The following is a 26,354-nucleotide window of genomic DNA, read 5'->3' as shown; positions in this document are numbered from 1 at the left end:
ATTTTTTATTATCTTTTTATTCTTATTTTTTTTAATACACTGTAGCACTTTGAGGTTGTTTACTCAATGTAAAGTGCTTTTTACAAATAAAATACATTATTATTATTATTATTATTATTATTATAGGTTGATTGTCAACACTAAATGGTCCCTAGTGTGTGAGTGTGAATGTTGTCTGTTTATGTTGTCCCTGTGATGAGGTAGTGTCTTGTCCAAGGTGTTACTTGGACAAGTCTTGTATAGGCTCCAGACCTCGAGAGGGACAAGCGGTAGAAAACGAATTTGTAGTACATGCCATTTTATTGTTTTTCTAATCTAAAAGTTAGTTTTTCTTTCAAAAGCAAAGTCGCATGTCAAAATGCTGGTGTTTTACGAGCCAAACACCGATTAAATTGATTCAAATGTATTTCAATGGGTGAGGCTGTTTTTTGAGGTATAGCTGCGTCACAGAAACTCACAGTGTGAAGGCTGAAATTGATCATCTTGGAGAACATTTTCTGTGTGCAACTGGCTTAACTCCACCTTCTTCAATCTTGGATCAACATTTGCAATAAAAATGAGTTGTAAGACATCGGTTAGTTTGAACAGTGAGGACACTTCCCTTCTCTCTTTCATTACCATCCTTTGATGGTAATGAAAGAGATGGGAAGATAACAAGCTGAATAATACATGGGAGGTTGCACGGTATACCGGTACTAGTATAGTATCGTGGTACTAATGAATCAAAAACGGTACTATACTCTGTTTGAAAAGAACCAGTTCGCCTTATTTTTTTTTTTTCAGGCATGACGGCGCATCGTCACGTTATGACGTTGCTGGTTCACACACGCGCAGTACTTACAAGCAGACACAGTGTGTAGACAGAAAAGGGAGAATGGACGCATTTTGGCTTAAAAAAACAATGACAAAAGTGAAGTTATAACACTGAAATGCCCTCAGGAAGAGGCGCTTTAAGACATGGCTGGATCTACACTGTAATGATACCAGGTACAAAAGCGTATCTAGTCGATACTACTATGATTAAATCAATATGTTTTATTCATATTATATTCATAAACTCAGGAAATATGTCCCTGGACACATGAGGACTTTGAATATGACCAACGTATGATCCTGTAACTACTTGGTATCGGATCCATACCTAAATGTATGGTATCATCCAAAACTAATGTAAAGTATCAAACAACAGAAGAATAAGTGATTATTACATTTGAACAGAAGTGTAGATAGAACATGTTAAAACAGAAAATAAGCAGGTATTAACAGTAAATGAACAAGTAGATTAATAATACATTTTTACAGTTTGTCCCTCATAATGTAGACAAAATATTAGAATGATAAATGCCACAATATGTTATTGCATACGTCAGCAGACTAATCAGGAGTCTTTCTTTGTTTACTTACCAATAAAAGACAAGTTGTCTTGTATGTTCACTATTTTATTTAAGGACTAAATTGCAATAAGAAACATATGTTTAATGTACCCTAAGATTTTTTGTTAAAACAAAGACAATAATGCTATTTTTTTGTGGTCCCCTTTATTTAGAAAAGTATTGAAAATGTTGGTACCGGTACCAAAATATTGGTATGGAGACAACCCTAGTGTGGCCATTTGTGGCTTATTTTTTTATCGGATTGCAAAATTAAAATTAAACAAAAAAGAACAGGAAAAAAATACAATAGAACAAAAGCCATAATGTATTGGGAAAAAAGCTTAATAGTACACACCAATACTATTTTGTAGCCTTTAAAGAAAAAAACAACAATTCCCAAGAGCCCCTCTGACCCATTTGTTTCCCAGTCTACTCCCTACTTTGAAGTAATGTTAAAATATCATCTTGAACCCAATATCGTGTATCGTCACACCCTGAACATGAAGTACCGTATTTCCTTGAATTGGCGCAGGGAATATAGTATTCGCACGTCTAGAATTACTGCCGGGTCAAACTCGTTTCTCAAAATAATTAACGCATGCTTGGCCTTATCGCCGGTTTATTATTGAAGCTGGATCAAATTCGTTTCGCAAAATATTAATTTTATTATCGCATGTCTATAATTTTCGCCGGGTCAAACTCGTTTCGCAAAATATTTAGCATATGTCTACAACTTCCACCGGGTCAAATTCGTTACGTCACGAGTGACGCATTTGTCCTCATTTTCAAAATGGAGGAAGCTGCTTTCAGTAGTTTACAATCGCACAAAGGAAAAAAGATAAAGAGCTTTTCAGTTGGATTTAAGGTCCAAGCTATTGAATACCGGTACAGTATGCTAAAGAGAACAGTAAGCAGCTATGTTTTATTAATATACCGTAGCTGCGTGTGTGAAATACTGTATAAGGCATTAAATGACTCCCGCCTCCTGGTGGTAGAGGGCGCTGCCGCGCTAGTGATCCTTCTTGCGACTTCCGGTACTGCAGAAGAAGTGAACACACGCAGCAAGAGATTTTTTTTTTTCCTCTGCCTGAACTTTTAACATGGAGGATTACATACCGGTATCTAAAATAAAACAGTTTTCTAAACTGGACTTTCAATGGAAGCAGGAGGTAATAATTAAATGAATATCTCCATCGAAACAGAGACTTTTAAAACTGAAGAAAGAAAATAAGGAAGACTTCTATAAACAAGTTATCGATGCTTTTGGTCAGAAGGAGCTGCAAATGGACTCCATTTATAAGTACAGGTAAGACCATAATAACGTTTTTTTTAATTAAATGTGCTTTTCATGATGGTATGCTTACATCACACTCAAAGCACACGTCTAAATTTTATGGATTCCTTTTGGTAAACGCCGGAGTGAGAAGAGGTTTTAAAATAATTACCGCATGCACGGCCATCCCGCCGGTTTCCGGTAAACGCAGGAGTGACAGGAGGTTTTAAATTAATTAACGCCCCTGCGGCTATTCAAGGAAATACGGTACTTTTGATTTAGGTTTATGTGTTATTAAAAAAATAACATATCTCACTAAAACAAAAAAGATCTGCCCCTATGGACAATGGCACAGGATTACCCTATACTGCCCACACCCAGGGTTGCAGCCCTCTGCAGCTGACATTCAATCACTGCTGAATTTCCCCCCATCGGTCAAGTTCAGAAACATCCCATTATCACATTAAGAATGGGGCGCCAGGAATGGAATGGCAGTGGTGAGGAAGCGCAATGGGGAAGGATAGCTTTGGAATTGGACGTCTGATTAAAAATCAAGTGGAGGGACAGGTTCAGAATTATATCGCCTCCAATAGCGTTCCATCCCAAAGCATTGAAGGATTTTATTAGTACGTTTTGTAGCTTTTAAAAAAAATGAATGTCTACATTTTAGGATGTTGAATATGATGAGGTTATTATGAAATACATGCACAACTTCTTCCAGACCAAAGTTGGTTTTAATAAAGTTCTGCCCAGATGATGGAGAACAAGGAAAGGAGTGAATGAGGCCAGTGGAGGTCCCAGCAGGCTGGCTGGGGAAGAGCTGGCCTATTTAAAGAGGATTGATGAATGTGGTCATCACCAACCTTGCTTCTACCCTCACATCTTAGGCCCCGTTTACACTAAGCCGGATAAGTTTATCCAGGGTAAATAACACCTAACCTTATCCGTGTCCACACACAACAATGCCACCGTTTAAGACCCTCGCCCCCAATTTTTTGTAAGTCATGTTGCATTTTAAGTTGTATTTTGTCCTTCAGCCGTATGAGCAGCTGTCTTGTTTCTACAAAAGCCAAAACCAGTGAAGTTGGCACATTGTGTAAATGGTAAATAAAAACAGAACACAATGATTTGCAAATCCTTTTCAACTTATATTCAATTGAATAGAATGCAAAGACAAGATATTTAATGTTCACACTGAGAAACTTCAATTTTTTTTGCAAATAATCATGAACTTAGAATTTAATGGCAGCAACACATTGCAAAAAAGTTGTCAGAGGGGCATTTTTACCACTGTGTTACATGGCCTTTCCTTTTAACAACACTCAGTAAATGTTTGGGAACTGAGGAGACACATTTTTGAAGTGGAATTATTTCCCATTCTTGCTTGATGTACAGCTTAAGTTGTTCAACAGTCTCCCTTCTGCTATTTTAGGCTTCATAATGCGCCACACATTTTCAATGGGAGACAGGTCTGGACTACAGGCAGGCCAGTCTAGTACCCGCACTCTTTTACTATGAAGCCACGTTGATGTAACACGTGGCTTGGCATTGTCTTGCTGAAATAAGCAGGGGCGTCCATGGTAACGTTGCTTGGATGGCAACATATGTTGCTCCAAAACCTGTATGTACCTTTCAGCATTAATGGCGCCTTCACAGATGTGTAAGTTACCCATGTCTTGGGCACTAATACACCCCCATACCATCACAGTTCCACTAACCACGTTAAACCCAGATTCCGAACTAACAAAGGTCTTAACTCATTCTCTTTCTATGCCACATCAATGTGGAATGCGCTCCCAACAGGTATAAAAGAAAGGGCATCTCTATCCTCATTAAAAACCACAATAAAAGTTCACCTCCAGGCAGCTACAACCCTAAACTAACACCCTACCCGGATTGCTAATAATCAAATGTAGATGCAGATACTTTTTCTTGTGCTTTCTGATCTCTCTCTCTCTCTCTCTCTCTCTCTCTCTCTCTCTCTCTCTCTCTCTCTCTCTCTCTCTCTCTCTCTCTCTCTCTCTCTCTATGTCCACTACTTGATGTCCATATCCTACCCCCCCCGCACACCCCTGATTGTAAATAATGTAAATAATTCAATGTGATTATCTTGTGTGATGACTGTATTATGATGATAGTATATATGATAGTATATATCTGTATCATGAATCAATTTAAGTGGACCCCGATTAAACAAGTTGAAAAACTTATTCGTTACCATTTAGTGGTCAATTGTACGGAATATGTACTTCACTGTGCAACCAACTAATAAAAGTCTCAATCAATCAATCAATCAATCAAACAGATGCTGGCTTTTCAACTTTGCGCCTAGAACAATCCGAAGGGTTCTTTTCCTCTTTGACGACATCCACAGTTTCCAAAAAAAAATTGAAATGTGGACTCGTCAGACCACAGAACCCTTTTCCACTTTGCATCAGTCCATCTTAGATGAGCTCGGGCCCAGCGAAGCGTTTCTGGGTGTTGTTGATAAATTGCTTTGATAATTGGCTCATGACCATAGGTGAGGATGGGAACGTAGATTGACCGGTAAATTGAGAGCTTTGCCTTCCGGCTCAGCTCCTTCTTCACCACAACGGATCGATACAGCGTCTGCATTACTGAAGACGCCGCACCGATCCGCCTGTCGATCTCACGATCCACTCTTCCCTCACTCGTGAACAAGACTCCGAGGTACTTGAACTCCTCCACTTGGGGCAGGGTCTGGCACTCCACCCTTTTCCGGGCAAGAACCATGGACTCGGACTTGGAGGTGCGGATTCTCATCCCAGTCGCTTCACACTCGGCTGTGAACCGATCCAGTGAGAGCTGAAGATCTTTTGAACGTGCTAATCAAATTGACAAGGGAGGCGTTTGGGTAGCATCCTGACCAGATGCCCGAACCACCTCATCTGGATCCTCTCGATGTGGAGGAGCAGCAGCTTTACTTTGAGCTCCTCCCGGATGGCAGATCTTCTCACCCTATCTCTAAGGGAGAGGGAACTCATTTCGGCCGCTTGTACCCGTGATCTTGTCCTTTCGGTCATAACCCAAAGCTCATGACCATAGGTGACGATGGGAACATAGATCGACCGGTAAATTGAGAGCTTTGCCTTCCGGCTCAGCTCCTTCTTCACCACAACGGATCGATACAGCGTCCGCATTACTGAAGACGCCGCACCGATCCGCCTGTCGATCTCAAGATCCACTCGTGAACAAGACTCCAAGGTACTTGAACTTCTCCACTTGGGGCAGGGTCTCTTCCCCAACCCGGAGATGGCACTCCACCCTTTTCCGGGCGAGAACCATGGACTCGGACTTGGAGGTGCTGAGCTTTATTTCTGTCTGCTGCTTTCGACACCGTCGACCACGCCACCTTAATCACTCGTCTTGAGAACTGTGTGGGCATTAAGGGCACCGCCCTCAACTGGTTCCGGTCGTACCTAACTGACAGGAGTTTTTGTGTAAAAATAGACAGTTTTATGTCTTCCACAGCTCCTTTACTACATGGGGTTCCCCAGGGCTCAATCCTTGCCCCAATCTTATTTGCGCTTTACCTTCTCCCCCTTGGTTCTATTTTTAGGAAGTACGATATTGCATTTCATTTTTATGCCGATGATTGCCCGATTTATTTTCCCATGGCACAAAATAACACGGTTCAACGTCTTATTGACTGCCTGCACGACATCAAAGCCTGGCTTTCAGCTAACTTCCTGAGCCTAAATGAAGACAAAACAGAAGTTATGTTGTTCGGTCCAAGTCGCTCCCCCTCCCTCAACGTTGACCTCGGCACTCTGACCCCGTATCTCAGCGACTGTGTCACAAACCTGGGGGTAAAGTTCGACTCAGATTTTAAATTCGAAAAACAAATCAGCAGCGTCGTACAAAAAAGCTTTTATCAATTACGCCAAATAGCGAAAGTGAAACCGCTTCTATCAGGACATGATCTTGAGGAATTAATCCACGCCTTTATCTCGACTCGTTTAGACTACTGCAATGCCCTGTATGTAGGCATTAGCCAGGCCTCCCTCGCCCGCCTGCAGCTCGTGCAGAACTCTGCTGCTCGTCTGCTAACACAGACCCGCAGACGTGAGCACATCACCCCTATATTAGCGTCCCTTCACTGGCTCCCTGTGCGTTACAGAATCAATTTTAAACTCCTTTTATTTGTTTTTAAATGTCTAAACAACCTCGCGCCAACATATCTCTCCGACCTCCTTCAGCCTTACTGCCCCACCCGATCCCTAAGATCAGTCGATCAGCTGCTACTGACGGTCCCGGACACAAGGCTGAAGCTTAGAGGTGACAGAGCTTTCGCCGCTGCTGCTCCCAAGCTCTGGAACGACCTACCTCTTAGTGTTAGACAAGCCTCCTCTCTTCCTGTTTTTAAATCTCTCTTAAAAACATACTTTTATTCCATGGCTTTTAACACTAAATGATATCCATCCTGCAATGGCGCCCCATAATACACCTGCTGTGAACCTGTTTTTATGTTTTTATATTTTATATTTTATTTTTTTATTTTTTTATCGTGTTCTGTTTGTGTTGTGTTGTGTTTGCTCGGTTCTCGTATTATTTTTAACCTGCCCATTGTACAGCACTTTGGCTACCCCTGTGGTAAATTTTAAATGTGCTTTATAAATAAAGTTGATTAGATTTGATTTGATTTGATGGTGACGCAATGGTCAAAATTAGGCAACCTTCTTCCGCATAGAATTTTCTATACATACCAACTTTTTTGTGAGCAGCAACCTTTATCAATGAGGCCTCAGCTATGACAAATAGCACCTCACTGTGGCTGGCTTGAAAACACGGAGTGCCAACACCAATAGTAAGTTGACAAAGTAGGCGCCTGGAGTAGATAGGCGGCTTTGAAGTGAGAAATATGTTTGTGTGTGATTGTACTGTCGGCTACACAAATGTTTTCTCACCTTGTCCGGCAGTCTTGAAGTTGAAAGACTGGAATCCCCCAGCGAGTGCCGAGGAATCAATGACATCCTCACCATATCCACTGGGATGTTTCCTGTACAGCATGATAACCACTGCCAAGATGCCCACGGCAATAATGCCAGCTCCCAGGCCTGAGTATAGAGCCACGTCATTGGAACTGTCCATACCTAAAATACACAACGGGAATAAAACACTACAGTACAGAACCAATTGCAGTTGAGACAACAATAATTGAATGTGGACATTCAAGGGCAAACACTGGCAAGACAGCTGCAGGATGTTTGCATTAAATGTGTGTGTACTTTGGTAAGAGGGAGCAGTCTAATTGGATTTTGCACATGCAGTTATTCCGTTTGTCACAATCAAACTTCTAGAATGAACAATGATAAGCTTAAAACATTGACGCAATAGTCGATACACAGTGACAACCAGTGTTGGGACTAACGGCGTTACAGTAACGCGTTACTTTGTAACGCGTTACTGTAACGCGTTACTGTAACGCCGTTAGTTTCGGCGGTAACTAGTAATCTAATGCGTTATTTTTTATATTCAGTAACTCAGTTACCGTTACTACATGATGCGTTACTGCGTTATTTTACGTTATTTTTTGTGTAGTATCGGCTAGAAACAGAAGATCTGAGTGTGTTTTATTGGTGCGCTGCGGTGGAAAAGAAAAGGCGTGCTTTCTGTGGGTGGGGTCGGAGGGGGCTCCCATACCGTAGTTGAGGAGCGCAGGGGAGACGTTCCTTCGGGGCTAACAACCTTCACTTTACCCGGAAGTGGTCTTTACAGCTGAGGGTGAATGACGAGGTCGGCGGTTTGTTGCAACTTTGTGACTTTATTGGACGCAGCCATCCACCAAGCTAGAGCACCTGCACGCACTCACTGTCGCCGCTCGCTCACCTCTCTTGCCCACTCACTCACTCACTGACGTCACTCACCTCACATGTTGTCATATCTTAAAGGGCCACACACACACACACACACACACACACACACACACACACACACACACACACACACACACACACACACACACACACACACGCTACTATCATAACAACTAACAAGACATCATGGCGAAACCAGAAGTCGAGTTTTTTAACATGGAGACATTCTCAATACTTTTCTTTTGTCGAGCACAAAGAAAATAACATTTTAGTTAAATGTAAGTTGTGTCTTGGATCAAAGATCCTATCTACTTAAAGTTAACGTTAAAGTGCCATTATGTTGCAGCTATTTAAAATAGTTTTGTCAATTTGTTCTGGCCTGAAACAAATTGGCCCTTTGAAACATATCTTTGTCTTTGTGTGTTGTATGTAGACCACATTGCTTAGCAGAGTTCAGTGATGCAAATGCATGTCAAGTTGATCAACACATTGTATTATTCTCCAGTGCAATAACAGCACTGAAATGAAGGCTAAAAGGGCATTAATGGGAGCCTTAAAAAAAGGGGGGGAAAAAGAAGTAACTAAAGAGTTACTTTTCACAGTAACGCATTACTTTTTGGTGTAAGTAACTGAGTTAGTAACGGAGTTACTTTTGAAATAAAGTAACTAGTAACTGTAACTAGTTACTGGTTTTCAGTATGATGGTATTGTAAGATGATTTTTCGTTGTTTTGTTGGTTAGACCCGATACTATTAACTATTATTGTGACGCCGCTAACAGGACATATGTGATTGGTATGAGAAAAGACTTGTTTTGACGAAAATCTCCGATAAAAGTGACTTTAAACTTCCTCTCTGCAGTATTTGTTTCTTCTGAGCTTGTTGTATTAAGAGTGTTACTAAAACGGCCTTCTTTCATCTCCGTAATATCGCTAAAATCCGTTCCATTTTGTCCACTAGCGACGCTGAGATCATTATTCATGCGTTCGTTACGTCTCGTCTCGATTACTGTAACATATTATTTTCGGGTCTCCTTATGTCTAGCATTAAAAGATTACAGTTGGTACAAAATGCGGCTGCTAGACTTTTGACAAGAACAAGAAACTTTGATCATATTACACCTATACTGTATATACCTTTATATACTTATATACATACCTATACTGGCTCACCTACACTGGCTTCCTGTGCACTTAAGATGTGACTTTAAGGTTTTACTACTTACATATAAAATACTACACGGTCTAGCTCCATCCTATCTTGCTGATTGTATTGTACCATATGTCCCGGCAAGAAATCTGCGTTCAAAGATGTTACAACATTACATAAACACTTACAACTTATAGTTAAAGCATTTTTTGGCGTTTTTGTGAGGTTGTTTTTAGAGAGCTTTATAGGTGAAATAGAGAGTTGTCTTTACTTGCATTGTTAAGGAGTGCACATGTGACCCCGGGCAACAAACCCTGCTTCAAAAAGCTGTGCACTACAAAACGTTGTAATTACAGTCATTAATCATGACTTCCTCATATTGATAAAAAAAAAGAATCAGCACAATTTGTTTTGTTCATTTTTGTTTTGTGGGACAAGGGGTAGAAAATGGATGGATGGACGTAGGTTAAATATTGAGCTCCTAAGTTAATGTTGCTGATCATTTGAATGTACTATTTATTGAGTTCATTTTATTTTATTTTTCTGTGTCACATGGTTCAAGTCGGTCAAAAAATTATTAGTTTAAATAATGATAAAACAAATGTTATTTCCGGCAAATTGATGCATTTTAAATTGTTTCTGTTGTAGACTAAAACAATGTTAATAGTTACTTTTTGTTGTAAGTCCATACATGCATATTGATTTTTTCTTTAATGTTAAAAATGATACAATGTTATGCAGAGGTGTACTTATAATAAAATGATAACATTTATAGTTGTGGTGGAGAATGTGTTCTACTTCCTGAGGGGGGTAACGGAACATAATTGATAAGCACTACACAACGGTTAGTTAATTTATTAATATATTCATTGAGAGCAGTTGAACCTTTTGTTACACTGTAGATTTTATTATTGAGATACTTTGCAGGTGGCTTAAAAAAAGTCGGTTTAAAGAAACTTTAAAGATGTTGTGAGGGGGCGTGGCCTGCGGACCTGCATCGAGGCGGGGTGGGCTGGGGCCGGCTCCGAGATCGGCGACAGGTGCGTAGATGGCCCACCTAGGCGCATTTATCTGATCACCTGTCACTCTATAAAAGGGCAGCAGCCGGGAAGGAAGAGGTTGGAGAGGTTGGAGAAGTTGGAGGGGTTGATGGTGAAGAGAAAACCCGAGCATGAGCGAGAGCGAGACGGAAACGGAAACGGAGACGATGGCTGAAAAGCAACCCGAAGAGCGAGACCGTCACGAGAGGCGATTGCTGAAAAGCAGAGCGATACGTTTATTGCAAAATAAACCAAATCACAAAACAGTCAAGCCTGTCATGTCCGTCCTTGGTGGTCCAAAGAACCCGGAAGTGCAAGACCTCCACAGATGCCTAATTTTCCTATTACTTATTTTTAATCTTCTTAATCTTCTAACTAAAATGTGAAATGTAGTCAACTAATACTAAACAGTTTCAATGACAAAAACTAAAATACACTCAGTCAAAATTTTTTTTTGAAATGAACACTGGTCCCCAACACATCTGTGAAGATTGGTCATGATAATGGTCATTACTGGATAAGACATGACTTGTCCAGGGTGTACCCCACCTTCTGCCCGAATGCAGCTGGAATAGGCTCCGGCCACCCTCGCGACCCCGAGAAGGATAAGCGGTAGAAAATTGATGGATGGATGAATGATAAGATCAGAATGGATTTACCTTGTGTACACTGTCCATCTGTGCAATTGCCAGTGGACTGGGAGCTCCCTTGGCACATCTTGCCTCTGTGTTTGGGTGATGGGGAATTGCACCCGCGACTACGTTGTCTCTCACACTGTCTGCCGCACAGCGTCCATTGGCTCCACTCATCCCAGCCTCCGTCAACTGCAACACAAGGCCAAGGTAAGAAAAAAACTCAACCCAATGGGATGACAATGAGAAACCTCGGAGGGGACTGCAGATGTGGGGACCCCAGCCCCTGGGCGACCGGTGCAATGGACGTCCAGTGGATCTAGCATAATAGTGTGAGAGTCCAGTCCATAGTGGATCTAACATAATAGTGTGAGAGTCCAGTCCATAGTGGATCTAACATAATAGTGTGAGAGTGCAGTCCATAGTGGATCTAACATAATAGTGTGAGAGTCCAGTCCATAGTGGATCTAACATAATAGTGTGAGAGTCCAGTCCACAGTGGATCTAACATAATAGTGTGAGAGTCCAGTCCATAGTGGATCTAACATAATAGTGTGAGAGTGCAGTCCATAGTGGATCTAACATAATAGTGTGAGAGTCCAGTCCATAGTGGATCTAACATAATAGTGTGAGAGTCCAGTCCATAGTGGATCTAACATAATAGTGTGAGAGTCCAGTCCATAGTGGATCTAACATAATAGTGTGGCTATTACAGCTGAATCAGTCCATAGTGGATCTAGCTTAATAGTGTGAGAGTCCAGTCCATAGTGGATCTAACATAATAGTGTGAGAGTCCAGTCCATAGTGGATCTAACATAATAGTGTGGCTATTACAGCTGAATCAGTCCATAGTGGATCTAGCTTAATAGTGTGAGAGTCCAGTCCATAGTGGATCTAACATAATAGTGTGAGTGTCCAGTCCATAGTGGATCTAACATAATAGTGTGGCTATTACAGCTGAATCAGTCCATAGTGGATCTAGCTTAATAGTGTGAGAGTCCAGTCCATAGTGGATCTAACATAATAGTGTGAGAGTCCAGTCCATAGTGGATCTAGCATAATAGTGTGAGAGTCCAGTCCATAGTGGATCTAACATAATAGTGTGACAGTCCAGTCCATAGTGGATCTAACATAATAGTGTGAAAGTCCAGCCCATAGTGGATCTAACTTAATAGTGTGAGAGTCCAGTCCATAGTGGATCTAACATAATAGTGTGAGAGTCCAGTCCATAGTGGATCTAACATAATAGTGTGAGAGTCCAGTCCATAGTGGATCTAACATAATAGTGTGAGAGTCCAGTCCATAGTGGATCTAACATAATAGTGTGGCTATTACAGCTGAATCAGTCCATAGTGGATCTAGCTTAATAGTGTGAGAGTCCAGTCCATAGTGGATCTAACATAATAGTGTGAGAGTACAGTGCATAGTGGATCTAACATAATAGTGTGAGAGTCCAGTCCATAGTGGATCTAACATAATAGTGTGAAAGTCCAGTCCATAGTGGATCTAACTTAATAGTGTGAGAGTCCAGTCCATAGTGGATCTAACATAATAGTGCTATACATATTATAGCCTGAAGCAGATGGCAAACAATAACATCATCTTACCTAAATACAGTACACTGAAAGCTATAATACACTGCTAAATACAAGGCATGCTGGTACAATACACAGCGTGCAATGTATGTTAACAATTGGTATCAACAGCAGTAAACATGCATTTTGTTAAAAAAAAAATACAAATAAACAGTCATAATATAAGTCATCCGTGACTTGTACAACAGGAAGCACAAACACAACTCAATACGGGGCTGTCAATATTATTAGTTCCTCATGCAGTTTTCAAAGTCAAACATTGTGGGGCTCTCACCGAAGAACCCATCAACCCCTCAAACAACAGCCCACCCCAAATTTTAATTACCAAAACAAAACCAAAAAATTGCTGTGCAACCAATTTTAAAACATTTTTTTTAATCAGGATTTAGCATTTAGTACATTTGATTCAAGCATTGAGCTTACATTTTTGAATATAACAATTTCAATTAGGCAATTAACTGATTAGATGAATCAATTAGATGCATGTGTGTAAGTGTGACTGACTTGGACAGGGGGGGTTGCAGGATATCTTCTGTACAGACATGCCTTGGCAGAAAGCGCCACCGTTCAGCGGTGCCGGGTTAGTACAGCTCCGTGACCTCCTCTGCACACCACGTCCACACGGCACATCACAGGAGGACCAGTCTGTCCACAGGGACCAGCCGCCCGCCACTGCACAAAGTTGAAGAATGTTAGAGGACAGCAACACACCACACTTCCAGTACACCATCATGCTGCAAAATAAACTCTGCCCCCGGAAGGCAACTGTGGTTAATTACATCATGTATAATTATCTTAAAGGCTTGGAAGTAGCATGTTTGTATTTGGCCACATCATCTTTTTAAAAGTATTCTTCTACTAAGGTCAAAGTGCAAAGGTCCATCACCAGCACTGTAGAGAGTGTCCACAGAGGATGTCAGGTGTCAGGTTTGGGAGGAAGATTAAAGACATTAGCAACACCAGGTAGAAGGTCCACAGATAGGGACAGAGGATAGAGGTCGGATAGCTCACCCGACTTAAACTAATCACAGGAATAATGGCAAGGAAAGATAGACGGACCAGACTGTCCGGCATCAAGATTAGACCATTAGAACATGTCATTTAGTCACTGTGGCCCCCACCTGTGGAACATACCATTTTGTCACTATGGCCCCCACCTGTGGAACATGTTATTTAGCAACCGTGGCCCCCACCTGTGGAACATGTAATTTAGTCACTATGGCCCCCACCTGTGCAACATAACATTTAGCCACTGTGGGCCCCACCTGTGGAACATGTCATTTAGCCACTGTGGGCCCCCACCTGTGGAACATGTCCTTTTGTCACTATGGCCCCCACCTGTGCAACATAACATTTAGCCACTGTGGGCCCCACCTGTGGAACATGTCCTTTTGTCACTATGGCCCCCACCTGTGCAACATAACATTTAGCCACTGTGGGCCCCACCTGTGGAACATGTCCTTTTGTCACTATGGCCCCCACCTGTGCAACATAACATTTAGCCACTGTGGCCCCCACCTGTGCAACATAACATTTAGCCACTGTGGGCCCCACCTGTGGAACATGTCCTTTTGTCACTATGGCCCCCACCTGTGGAACATGTCATTTAGTCACTATGGCCCCCACCTGTGGAACATGTCATTTAGTGACTATGGCCCCGACCTGTGGAACATGACATTTAGCCACTGTGGCCCCCACCTGTGGAACATGTCATTTAGCCACTATGGCCCCCACCTGTAAAACATGTCATTTAGCCACCCACCATGGCCCCCACCTGTGGAACATGTCATTTAGCCACCCACCATGGCCCCCACCTGTGGAACATGTCATTTAGCCACTGTAACCCCCTCCTGTGGAACATGACATTTAGCCACTGTGGCCCCCACCGGTGCAACATGTCATTTAGCCACTATGGCCCCCACCTGTGGAACATGACATTTAGCCACTGTGGCCCCCACCTGTGGAACATGTCATTTAGTGACTATGGCCCGACCTGTGGAACATGACATTTAGCCACTGTGGCCCCCACCTGTGGAACATGTCATTTAGCCACTATGGCCCCCACCTGTAAAACATGTCATTTAGCCACCCACCATGGCCCCCACCTGTGGAACATGTCATTTAGCCACTGTAGCCCCCTCCTGTGGAACATGACATTTTGCCACTGTGGCCCCCACCGGTGGAACATGTCATTTAGCCACTATGGCCCCCACCTGTGGAACATGACATTTAGCCACTGTGGCCCCCACCTGTGGAACATGTCATTTAGCCACTATGGCCCCCACCTGTAAAACATGTCATTTAGCCACCCACCATGGCCCCCACCTGTGGAACATGACAATTAGCCACTATGGCCCCCACCTGTGGAACATGTCCTTTTGTCACTATGGCCCCCACCTGTGGAACATGTAATTTAGTAGCTATGGCCCCCACCTGTGGAACATGTCATTTAGCCACTGTGGCCCCCACCTGTGGAACATGACAATTAGCCACTATGGCCCCCACCTGTGGAACATGATATTTAGCCACTGTGGCCCCCACCTGTAGAAACATGTCATTTAGCCACTGTGGCCCCCACCTGTGGAACATGTCATTTAGTTACTATGGCCCCCACCTGTGGAACATATCATTTAGCCACTGTGGCCCTCACCTGTGGAACATGTCATTTAGCCACTGTGGCCCCCACCTGTGGAACAGAACATTTAGTCACTGTGGCCCCCACCTGTGGAACATGTCATTTAGTCACTGTGGCCCCCACCTGTGGAACAACATTTAGTCACTATGGCCCCCACCTGTGCAACATAACATTTAGCCACTGTGGGCCCTACCTGTGGAACATGTCCTTTTGTCACTATGGCCCCCACCTGTGGAACATGTAATTTAGTCGCTATGGCCCCCACCTGTGGAACATGTCATTTAGCCACTGTGGCCCCCACCTGTGGAACATGACAATTAGCCACTATGGCCCCCACCTGTGGAACATGTCCTTTTGTCACTATGGCCCCCACCTGTGGAACATGTAATTTAGTAGCTATGGCCCCCACCTGTGGAACATGTCCTTTTGTCACTATGGCCCCCACCTGTGGAACATATAATTTAGTAGCTATGGCCCCCACCTGTGGAACATGTCATTTAGCCACTGTGGCCCCCACCTGTGGAACATGACAATTAGCCACTATGGCCCCCACCTGTGGAACATGATATTTAGCCACTGTGGCCCCCACCTGTAGAAACATGTCATTTAGCCATTGTGGCCCCCACCTGTGGAACATGACAATTAGCCACTGTGGCCCCCACCTGTGGAACATGACATTTAGTTACTATGGCCCCCACCTGTGGAACATGTCATTTAGTTACTATGGACCCCACCTGTGGAACATGTCATTTAGTTACTATGGCCCCCACCTGTGGAACATGACATTTAGTTACTATGGCCCCCACCTGTGGAACATATCATTTAGCCACTGTGGCCCTCACCTGTGTAACATGACATTTAGTTACTATGGCCCCCACCTGTGGAACATGTCATTTAGCCACTGTGGCCCCCACCTGTGGAACATGTCATTTAGCTACTGTGGCCCCCACTTGTGGAACATGTCAGTTAGCCACTATGGCCCCCACCTGTGGAACATGACAATTAGCCACTGTGGCCCCCACCTGTGGAACATGACATTTAGCCATTGTGGGCCCCCACCTGTGGAACATGATATTTAGCCACTGTGGCCCCCACCTGTGGAACATGTCATTTAGCCACTGTGGCCCCCACCTGTGGAACATGACATTTAGCCATTGTGGGCCCCACCTGTGGAACATGATATTTAGCCACTGTGGCCCCCACCTGTGGAACATGTAATTTAGCCACTATGGCCCCCACCTGTGGAACATGACATGTATTACTATGGCCCCCACCTGTGGAACATGACATTCAGCCACTGTGGCCCCCACCTGTGGAACATGACATTTAGCCATTGTGGGCCCCCACCTGTGGAACATGATATTCAGCCACTGTGGCCCCCACCTGTGGAACATGTCATTTAGCTACTGTGGCCCCCACCTGTGGAACATGTACTTTAGCCACTATGGCCCCCACCTGTAGAACATGTCATTTAGCCACTGTGGCCCCCACCTGTGGAACATGACAATTAGCCACTATGGCCCCCACCTGTGGAACATGTCATTTAGCTACTGTGGCCCCCACCTGTGGAACATGACAATTAGCCACTGTGGCTCCCACCTGTGGAACATGACATTTAGCCATTGTGGGCCCCCACCTGTGGAACATGATATTTAGCCACTGTGGCCCCCACCTGTGGAACATGTAATTTAGCCACTATGGCCCCCACCTGTGGAACATGTCATTTAGCCACTGTGGCCCCCACCTGTGGAACATGACATTTAGCCATTGTGGGCCCCCACCTGTGGAACATGATATTTAGCCACTGTGGCCCCCACCTGTGGAACATGTAATTTAGCCACTATAGCCCCCACCTGTGGAACATGACATTTAGTTACTATGGCCCCCACCTGTGGAACATGACATTCAGCCACTGTGGCCCCCACCTGTGGAACATGACATTCAGCCATTGTGGGCCCCCACCTGTGGAACATGATATTCAGCCACTGTGGCCCCCACCTGTGGAACATGACATTCAGCCATTGTGGGCCCCCACCTGTGGAACATGATATTCAGCCACTGTGGCCCCCACCTGTGGAACATGACATTTAGCCATTGTGGGCCCCCACCTGTGGAACATGATATTTAGCCACTGTGGCCCCCACCTGTGGAACATGTAATTTAGCCACTATAGCCCCCACCTGTGGAACATGACATTTAGTTACTATGGCCCCCACCTGTGGAACATGACATTCAGCCACTGTGGCCCCCACCTGTGGAACATGACATTCAGCCATTGTGGGCCCCCACCTGTGGAACATGACATTCAGCCACTGTGGCCCCCACCTGTGGAACATGACATTTAGCCATTGTGGGCCCCCACCTGTGGAACATGATATTTAGCCACTGTGGCCCCCACCTGTGGAACATGTAATTTAGCCACTATAGCCCCCACCTGTGGAACATGACATTTAGTTACTATGGCCCCCACCTGTGGAACATGACATTCAGCCACTGTGGCCCCCACCTGTGGAACATGACATTCAGCCATTGTGGGCCCCCACCTGTGGAACATGACATTCAGCCACTGTGGCCCCCACCTGTGGAACAGCCTGCCAGAGAGTGTCAGGACTGCAGAGACCTTTTATATTTTTTTATGTTTTATTTCAAATTATTGATTGTGTTTTCTATCGTAATTATTAATAGTACTACTATTATTCTGTCAGCTACATTTTTACTAAGGTATTAATGTATTATTTATATTACTTATATTTTATTTTTACATATGTTTCACACCATTTTTTTAGATGGTGTTAATTTGAGTTCTTCTCCAGTGTGGACGCCTCAAAGGTGTTTTTACTCAAATCCTCAGTGCCATGTCAGGTTTTGTTTTGGCAAACAGTGATGTGTGTGCGTGCGTGCGTGCGTGTGTGTGTGTGTGTGTGTGTGTGTGTGTGTGTGTGTGTGTGTGTGTGTGTGTGTGTGTGTGTGTGTGTGTGTGTGTGTGTGTGTGTGTGTGTGTGTTTTCTTCCCTTTTTTTGTGTACAGCACATTGTGTTTGTCACTTGCCTGTGTATGGAAAAGTGTTATATAAACAAAATTGGATTTGATTTGACAATGTTTCACTAAAGCCGGATCTGTTTAGCAAACAGCTTCTAAAACTGGTAGCTCCTCCCCCTAATAAAATCAGGTTCTGGATCATCAATTGTCCCAACACAGTTGTTGGCTCTCATGATTAGTAGTGGTGTCTGCCATGAGTAGTAGTGGTGTTGTTGTTACTATTAAAGAAAATAGCGGAAGTTGTGAAATGAATACGCCGCTGTATGCTTAAAATGACCAAATATATAAACATTACATGTTATTACGAATGTATATTACATATATAATTACAGTGTGTCAATAAAACGATGTAGGTTTTTGGGGCGCTTTATAGGTAGAATGAGTTGACCTTGACCTTTGACCTTCAATGTTTGCTGACTTTTGCGACCGTTTATGAATTAGAATGCATTAAAAAATAAATACATACTGTATGTGTTCTTGTCTTACACAAATATTGTGAATGATTCCCCTTTGATTGGGATTATGATCCAGGCGAACAACTGCAGCCATCACATGTAATTATTCATCCCAAATGCAAGGTTGTGAGTTCAAACCCCGGCCGAGTCATACCAAAGACTATAAAAATGGGACCCATTACCTCCCTGCTTGGCACTCAGCATCAAGGGTTGGAATTGGGGGTTAAATCAGCAAAAAATATTCCCGGGCGCGACCACCGCTGCTGCTCACTGCTCCCCTCACCTCCCAGGGGGTGATCAAGGGTGATGGGTCAAATGCAGAGAATGATTTCGCCACACCTAGTGTGTGTGTGACAATCATTGATACTTTAACTTTAACTATCACTGTGGTTCAGAACATTTGCTAAAAGGCTGTTTTGCAAAGAAAATAATAATACAACTCATTTAAAATTTGCAAAATATACTGAGGGGTTATTATATAGTAAAAATGTATAAAAAATAATAATACATCCAATTAAACAAAGAGGTTACAGAGATAATCAGTTGCATTGACCAATTAAGTCCATGTGACATAACGGAGGCACAACATACCAAAGACTATCACCGTGGCCGTGGTACTTTGTCTCTTTGCCACAATGTTGCTGGCCAGGCAGGTGTAGTTGCCGGAGTCCGAGAGACGAGCCTTATTTATGACCAGGTTGTAGTCTGCCCCGGCGTCAGTGAGGGAACTCACAAGCTCTTCATTCTTCAACCATTCCACCTACAGATGACACCATGAAGAATTTGTCAAAATCACTGATTAGAAGTTTAAATATTCAGGTCACTGCGCATGTATAAGTCTATTTACAGAGCCGTATAGAAGATAGGATGTACTAAGATGACAAGGATTTTCATCTCATCATGCAGATGACACACTGGGTGAATTAACCACCTAAAAATGGTTTGTTGAAAACAGATTATCCTTGAATTTAAAGGCCTACTGAAATGAAGTTTTTTTTATTTAAACGGGGATAGCAGATCCATTCTATGTGTCATACTTGATCATTTCGCGATATTGCCATATTTTTGCTGAAAGGATTTAGTAGAGAACAACGACGATAAAGATCGCAACTTTTGGTATCTGATAAAAAAAAGCCTTGCCCCTACCGGAAGTAGCGTGACGTAGTCAATTGAAAGGCTCCTCACATTTTCCTATTGTTTTCAACGCAGCTAGAGCGATTCGGACCGAGAAAGCGACGATTACCCCATTAATTTGAGCGAGGTTGAAAGATTCTTGGATGAGGAACGTTAGAGTGAAGGACTTGATGCAGTGCAAGACATATCTTTTTTGGCTCTGACCGTAACTTAGGTACAAGCTGGCTCATTGGATTCCACACTCTCCTTTTTCAATTGTGGATCACGGATTTGTATTTTAAACCACCTCGGATATTATATCCTCTTGAAAATGAGAGTCGAGAACGCGAAATGGACATTCACAGTGACTTTTATCTCCACTACAATACATCGACGAAACACTTTAGCTACGGAGCTAACGTGATAGCATCGTGCTTAACTGCATATAGAAACAAAATAAATAAATTCCTGACTGGAAGGATAGACAGAAGATCAACAATACTGTTAAACCATGGACATGTAAATACACGGTTAATGCTTTCCAGCCTGGCGAAGGTTAACAATGCTGTTGCTAACGACGCCATTGAAGCTAACTTAGCAACCGGACCTCACAGAGCTATGCTAAAAACATTAGCTCTCCACCTACGCCAGCCAGCCCTCATCTGCTCATCAACACCCGTGCTCACCTGTGTTCCAGCAATCGACGGTGCGACGAAGGACTTCACCCGATCACAGATGCGGTCGGCGAGACGGAGGAAGTTAAGGTGAGTTTGGCGGCTAACGCGTCAGCTATCCATCTCTGTCTTCCTGGTTGTGTTGCTGTAGTCCGCCGCTAATACACCGATCCCACCTACAACTTTCTTCTTTACAGTCTCCATTGTTCATTAAACAAATTGCAAAAGATTCACCAACACAGATGTCCAGAATACTATGGAATTGTGAAATGAAAACAGAGCTTTTTTGTATTGTATTCAATGGGGTACCAATACTTCTGTATCAACCGTTTACGTCACGCGCATACGTCATCATATCTAGACGTTTTCAACCGGAAGTGTGGCGGGAAATTTAAAATTGCGATTTATAAGTTAACCCATATTGGCATGTGTTGCAATGTTAAGATTTCATCATTGATATATAAACTATCAGACTGCGTGGTCGGTAGTAGTGGGTTTCAGCAGGCCTTTAAGAAAAACTAAATAAATGTTGTTTGAAAAAAGTAAGAAAAATAGTATATAAATAGAGGGTGTTGACGCTCGGGTGGCATGACGGTGATTAGTGGCGTGTTCCCAAGATGCAGAAGGTCGAGGAGGCAACGTGCAGGTCAAAGTATTTAATGATGCTCAAAACAAAGAAAGATGAGTGCCGCTGGCAAGGCACCGAAGCATAGGGAGGGCTAAGCAAAAACTAAACTAAAGCTGACAGGTGAAAAACAACAAAAGGGAATGCTGGAATACAGCAAAACTCACGGCAGGAGGAAAGATGAATGATTATCATTTCCAAACAAGAACAGTGGCTCACACTCAACTTAAATAGAATTGATTGCAAATCGTAAACAGGTGAGGGGAAACACTCCGGGCAAGATGTGTGAAGCGGTCATGAAAAAAACACCAACACGACAGGAAGTGCCACCAAAAGAAAATCACAGGACAGGAACCAACACAAAACAAAGGAGAACACCAACAAAAGGGCACGGCCTGGTGTAAGCACCCGTGACAGACATAAAACTTAGTTTTAGGAGTTACAATAAGAATAAAAGGAGCTGGAAATCACACATCAAGTACATACAACACAACATGTTTCAATATTGAATAAGGCAAAACAACATCTGAATCAGAAGTGGCCTCATATTCTGTACTGTTGCCATACCTGAGGTGTGGCGATACGGGGGAAGCATGATAAAAGTACCATTGACTCACAAATGGAGGATACATAAAGCTGAATACGGGGAATGGATTAGATTTATATAGTGCTTTTTCTAGACACTAGGCACTCAAAAGTGCTCACAGAGAAGTGAGAAGTCATCATTCATTCACTCCACATTCACACAATAAGCTACATTTGCTGCCCTGGGGTCGACTGACAGAAGCCTAACTGCCAGTTTGCACCTCTGACCACCACAAACATGCATAAACATGAATGTGTCTTGCCCAAGGACACGTGTAATTATATTTATATACGGCTGCTCTACAATCACGCCACGCCATCCCCAAAAACATAAATATTTTGTTAATTCATTCTGAAATATTGAAAAGAACAGATCTCGAACATTTTACAACCACCAAAATTGTGTACAATGCAAATAACGGGCTGCCAAGAATTGGACAACAGTATTCTACAATAGGAGAATATTCCAAAGAAATGGAACTTAAAGCATTTATATACAGGCACAACTTAACCTAAGGCTGCCCCACCCAAGTCGGTCGCAGCAGGACCGCCAAGCACGGGGCCACAGGAACCACCCGCCCCACGTGCAGGGACCCCAACGATGGAGATGTAACATCCAGCAACTGTCCTGATGGCGATCACAGACACGCTGACACACAAGGTAACTACCTGAGCAGCTGGCCGCCATGCAACACTGCAGAATACCATGCAATGCACGCGGGGACTAGACTCAGCTGGCCCCAACCAAGACGGGCATCCGTAAGGGGTGGGCGGCGTGACCCAGGGGCCCCAGACACACGCAGACCAGCTGCAGTTGCCCCAGACGCCAAGCCCCACAGGGCAAGCATGGCCTCAAGACTGCCCTCCCCCGCCAAAATATGCGGTCCTCTCCAAGGTTTCTCATAGTCATTCACATCGACGTCCCACTGGGTTGTGAGTTTTTCCTTGCCCTTGTGTGGGCTCTGTACCGCGGAAGTCTTTGTGGCTTGCGCAGCCCTTTGAGACACTTGTGATTTAGGGCTATATAAATAAACATTGATTGATTGATTGATTGAAGAGTGTTGGCACATGCCCGATAGCTTCTCAACATCCAGGGCAACATCCAGCTCTGCCCAGAGACCTACCTCAACTCAAATGTATATTTGCTTGACTTAAGTATCTCTCCAATCCACTAAATGGAGGGGCTTCAGCATGCCAAAGAATCAGAAGTAAATCAATTGCTAAATTTTATACTTTTGTCCGGAAATGTGCAAGCAAATCCTGTACCTTGTCTGGTCTGAAATATGTTATTTTCAATGTACGGAGTTTACTACCACAATGGAGATGGTCAGAATTTGGGTGAATATAACAGGGGCAGATGTTGTTTTAATTTGGGAAACTTGGCTTACTAAGTCTATTATAAATCAAGACATTAACATTCATGGGTATAATGTTTAGCGCACGGATAGGCCAAAAAAAGGCGGGGGTGTAGCTATTCATGTTAAATCCAGATTCAATGCTTCAATTGTTCTTTCCCAGTCAATCAGTAAACACATGGAATTTTTGGCTCTGGATGTAGAAATAGTCAAATCACGACATATCACTGTACTAATTACATGCCTCCATCTGCTTCAAAGGATGCGCTAGTGTCATTAAAACAGCTTTTGGATAGATTAACCTACACTCTGTTACTTATGTTAGGAGATTTTCACTGGGACTGGTTGTTTAGTCCTTGTTAAAAGTCAGATTTTTGCAATTTATTAATTTTTTTTGTTCAGAGTTGAATAGGTTGTCTTCTTCTACGCACCCCAGTGCTGCTTCATTGTGACACATATACCTTGATGTTGCCCCCTGCTGGGTGGCAGGAGTACTGCATTCATGATCAAGCCTAGTTTTAATGGCTTCATCAAGCCTATTGATTGATTGATTGAGGCTTTTATTAGTAGGTTGCACAGTGAAGTACATATTCCGTACAATTCCGTACAATTGACCACTAAATGGTAACACCCGAATACGTTATTCAACTTGTTTAAGTCGGGGTCCACTTAAATTGATTCATGATACAGATATATACTATCATATATACTATCATCATAATACAGTCATCACACAAGATAATCACATTTAATTATTTACATTATTTACAATCAGGGGAGTGGGGGGGGGGGGGGGTAGGATATGGACAGCAAGTAATGGACATAGAGAGAGAGAGAGAGAGAGAGAGAGAGAGAGAGAGAGAGAGAGAGAGAGAGAGAGAGAGAGAGAGAGAGAGAGAGATATCAGAAGGCATAAGAAAAAGTATCTGCATTTGATTGTTTACATTTGATTATTAGCAATCCGGGGAGGGTGTTAGTTTAGGGTTGTAGCTGCCTGGAGGTGAACTTTTATTGCGGTTTTGAAGGAGGATAGAGATGCCCTATTTGGGCCATGTTCGGCAGGCCAAATGAAAAGCTTTGGCGGGCCAGATGTGGCCCGTGGGCTGCCAGTTGCATAGGCCTACTCTGGACTAATCACCAAGGCATAGACCTGTACAGACAAAATATAGATTTTTGATATGTGTCTTCCCAACGAGGACATTGTCACATTAGAATTGGTGTCTATTAAAAAACAGCTATACACTATATTTTATTATCCAATCCGTTCTTGTATACTGAATCATCTGTAAGATAAAAAGTATACCAAATGCAGGTTTCTTCTCTCAATAAAAATGTCTACAACACTCCATACCAGGTTGAGTGGTGACCACATGACTGGATAGATTATTGATGTGTGTCGGGTACATTTTTAGGTGGAGCCTGTACTGCATAAATGATTTCATATTCAAATAGAGTAGGAATTCCATCTCATCGATACAGAATCCACCTTGTGGATAACAATAGTTGAGTCCACGTAGCAAGGACCAAATCACAAGCTTATATCTAGTCCTTCGCCAACACAAATGAGTCCAGCCGCAAGAGATGGGAGTTAATAATGTAGAGGTCAATATTCTCAGCCCATTCGATTTCAGCACAACTGGTTCCATGAAATATTGAGATGGTGATCGTGCGGGAGTGTCAGGTCAGATTGCACCCACAGGGCGACTGCTACAAAACAGAAACCCAATACAAATTAAGTCTGGGGTTTGGAGAATTGTGTTGTGTTAAAGATGTCAGGGCAAGAGAGTTTTTTTAGCATTTTGTAAACTAATCCCACTGTGAGAAACATTTGTCACCTGCTCAGTGGGAGACAATCTTGAAATGACCATAGACTCTGATACAACGATAGTTTGGGAGCAAGCCTTTGTGTGTCTAAAACCATTCGTTTAACATTGTAATGACTGTGAAACTAGTCAAGCTAAAAGCTCACAATGTGTTACTTTTGTGCGCCACCTCTCGTATGATGTAGGCCTAGTATCCCTGTATACATGTATTCAGTACACAGGAATAATGTATACTATGTTCCCACATAGTCTTTGCCCTTTTCAAGCAGCCGATTTAGGGGCGAGAAAAAGGTAACAAAACCCCGCTTATTCCTGCGGTAGTAGGAGGCCAGCCAGGTTAAGGTCTTCAGCTGTCCTTGGTCACGAGGTGTGGGCCAGTCGTTCACAGCCCATCATCATCGGCGGTCACTCGAACGAGTATGACAATCCTCCTGGTAGGGGTGTATCCCCTTATGGAGGATGCCTGTGCGTGATTTTGTTTTACGTGGGGAGACTGGTGCACAGACAGTCACCACACAATCCTTGACATAATCGGGTCAGGGTCCAGTGGCATGGAGTCCAAGACGACTGGGGACCCTTTTCTGCTGCAGCCTTCTTCCGCCATCGCAGCCGTTGTGGTAGTTCTTAAATCTACCGTCTTCCGCCTGCTCCGCCGTTGAGGTCTTCACCGTATCTCTGGCTAGGGGGAAGTCAGGTACTAGGCCTTTACCAAGGGCCACCTGGGGTAACAGTAGTAAAGGGGTTAACCTCCTAGTGCCCCAAGACCCCATAGAGGAGCCTCCACTGCCGGATGCACTTTAATGTCATGCCCAGGACAAACAGTCCACAGCCCATACCTTCTCGCCAATGGCGCCAATACCATCTGCGCCCAGCTCGTGCCCTAAGAAGGTCGTCTCTTGCCGCATGAAACAGCATTTCTATGGTACAGTTTCAGGCTCGCTGCATGAATCCTCTCCGGGACTCTCCTCAGGGACCCCAGGGCTGCTTTGATGGACCGCCCATGTACCAAGATGTCATACAGGCACCAGGCACTCTTGGTGGAGGATACCAACCAGCAGGCGAAAGTGGCGGGGACATTACAAACACTTAGGACCTTGAACTGCCACAGGCCGATACAAAAAGTGGATTCAGGGCGGGATTCGAGGTGAAAGG

General features: G+C 43.4%; 1 protein-coding gene across 3 annotated transcripts in view; it reads right to left on the bottom strand.

The window, feature by feature from the left end:
• unc5db (unc-5 netrin receptor Db) overlaps positions 1 to 26,354 on the bottom strand; it is a 165,127-nt gene that overhangs the window by 55,902 nt on the left and 82,871 nt on the right. For all 3 annotated transcript variants that reach the window (XM_062051502.1, XM_062051503.1, XM_062051501.1), the window contains exons 6-9: positions 19,619 to 19,787; positions 13,403 to 13,570; positions 11,331 to 11,495; positions 7,575 to 7,760 (exon numbers count right to left, since the gene is read on the bottom strand). In XM_062051502.1, coding sequence (XP_061907486.1) covers positions 7,575 to 7,760; positions 11,331 to 11,495; positions 13,403 to 13,570; positions 19,619 to 19,787 — 688 coding nt within the window. The remainder of the gene's footprint in view (positions 1 to 7,574; positions 7,761 to 11,330; positions 11,496 to 13,402; positions 13,571 to 19,618; positions 19,788 to 26,354) is intronic.

The sequence above is a fragment of the Entelurus aequoreus genome, linkage group LG06 (genome assembly GCF_033978785.1).
Source record: "Entelurus aequoreus isolate RoL-2023_Sb linkage group LG06, RoL_Eaeq_v1.1, whole genome shotgun sequence".
In the NCBI taxonomy this organism is placed as follows: domain Eukaryota; kingdom Metazoa; phylum Chordata; class Actinopteri; order Syngnathiformes; family Syngnathidae; genus Entelurus; species Entelurus aequoreus.
The sequence above is the reverse complement of the archived record's forward strand: the minus strand, read 5'-3'. Positions and strand labels throughout refer to the sequence as shown.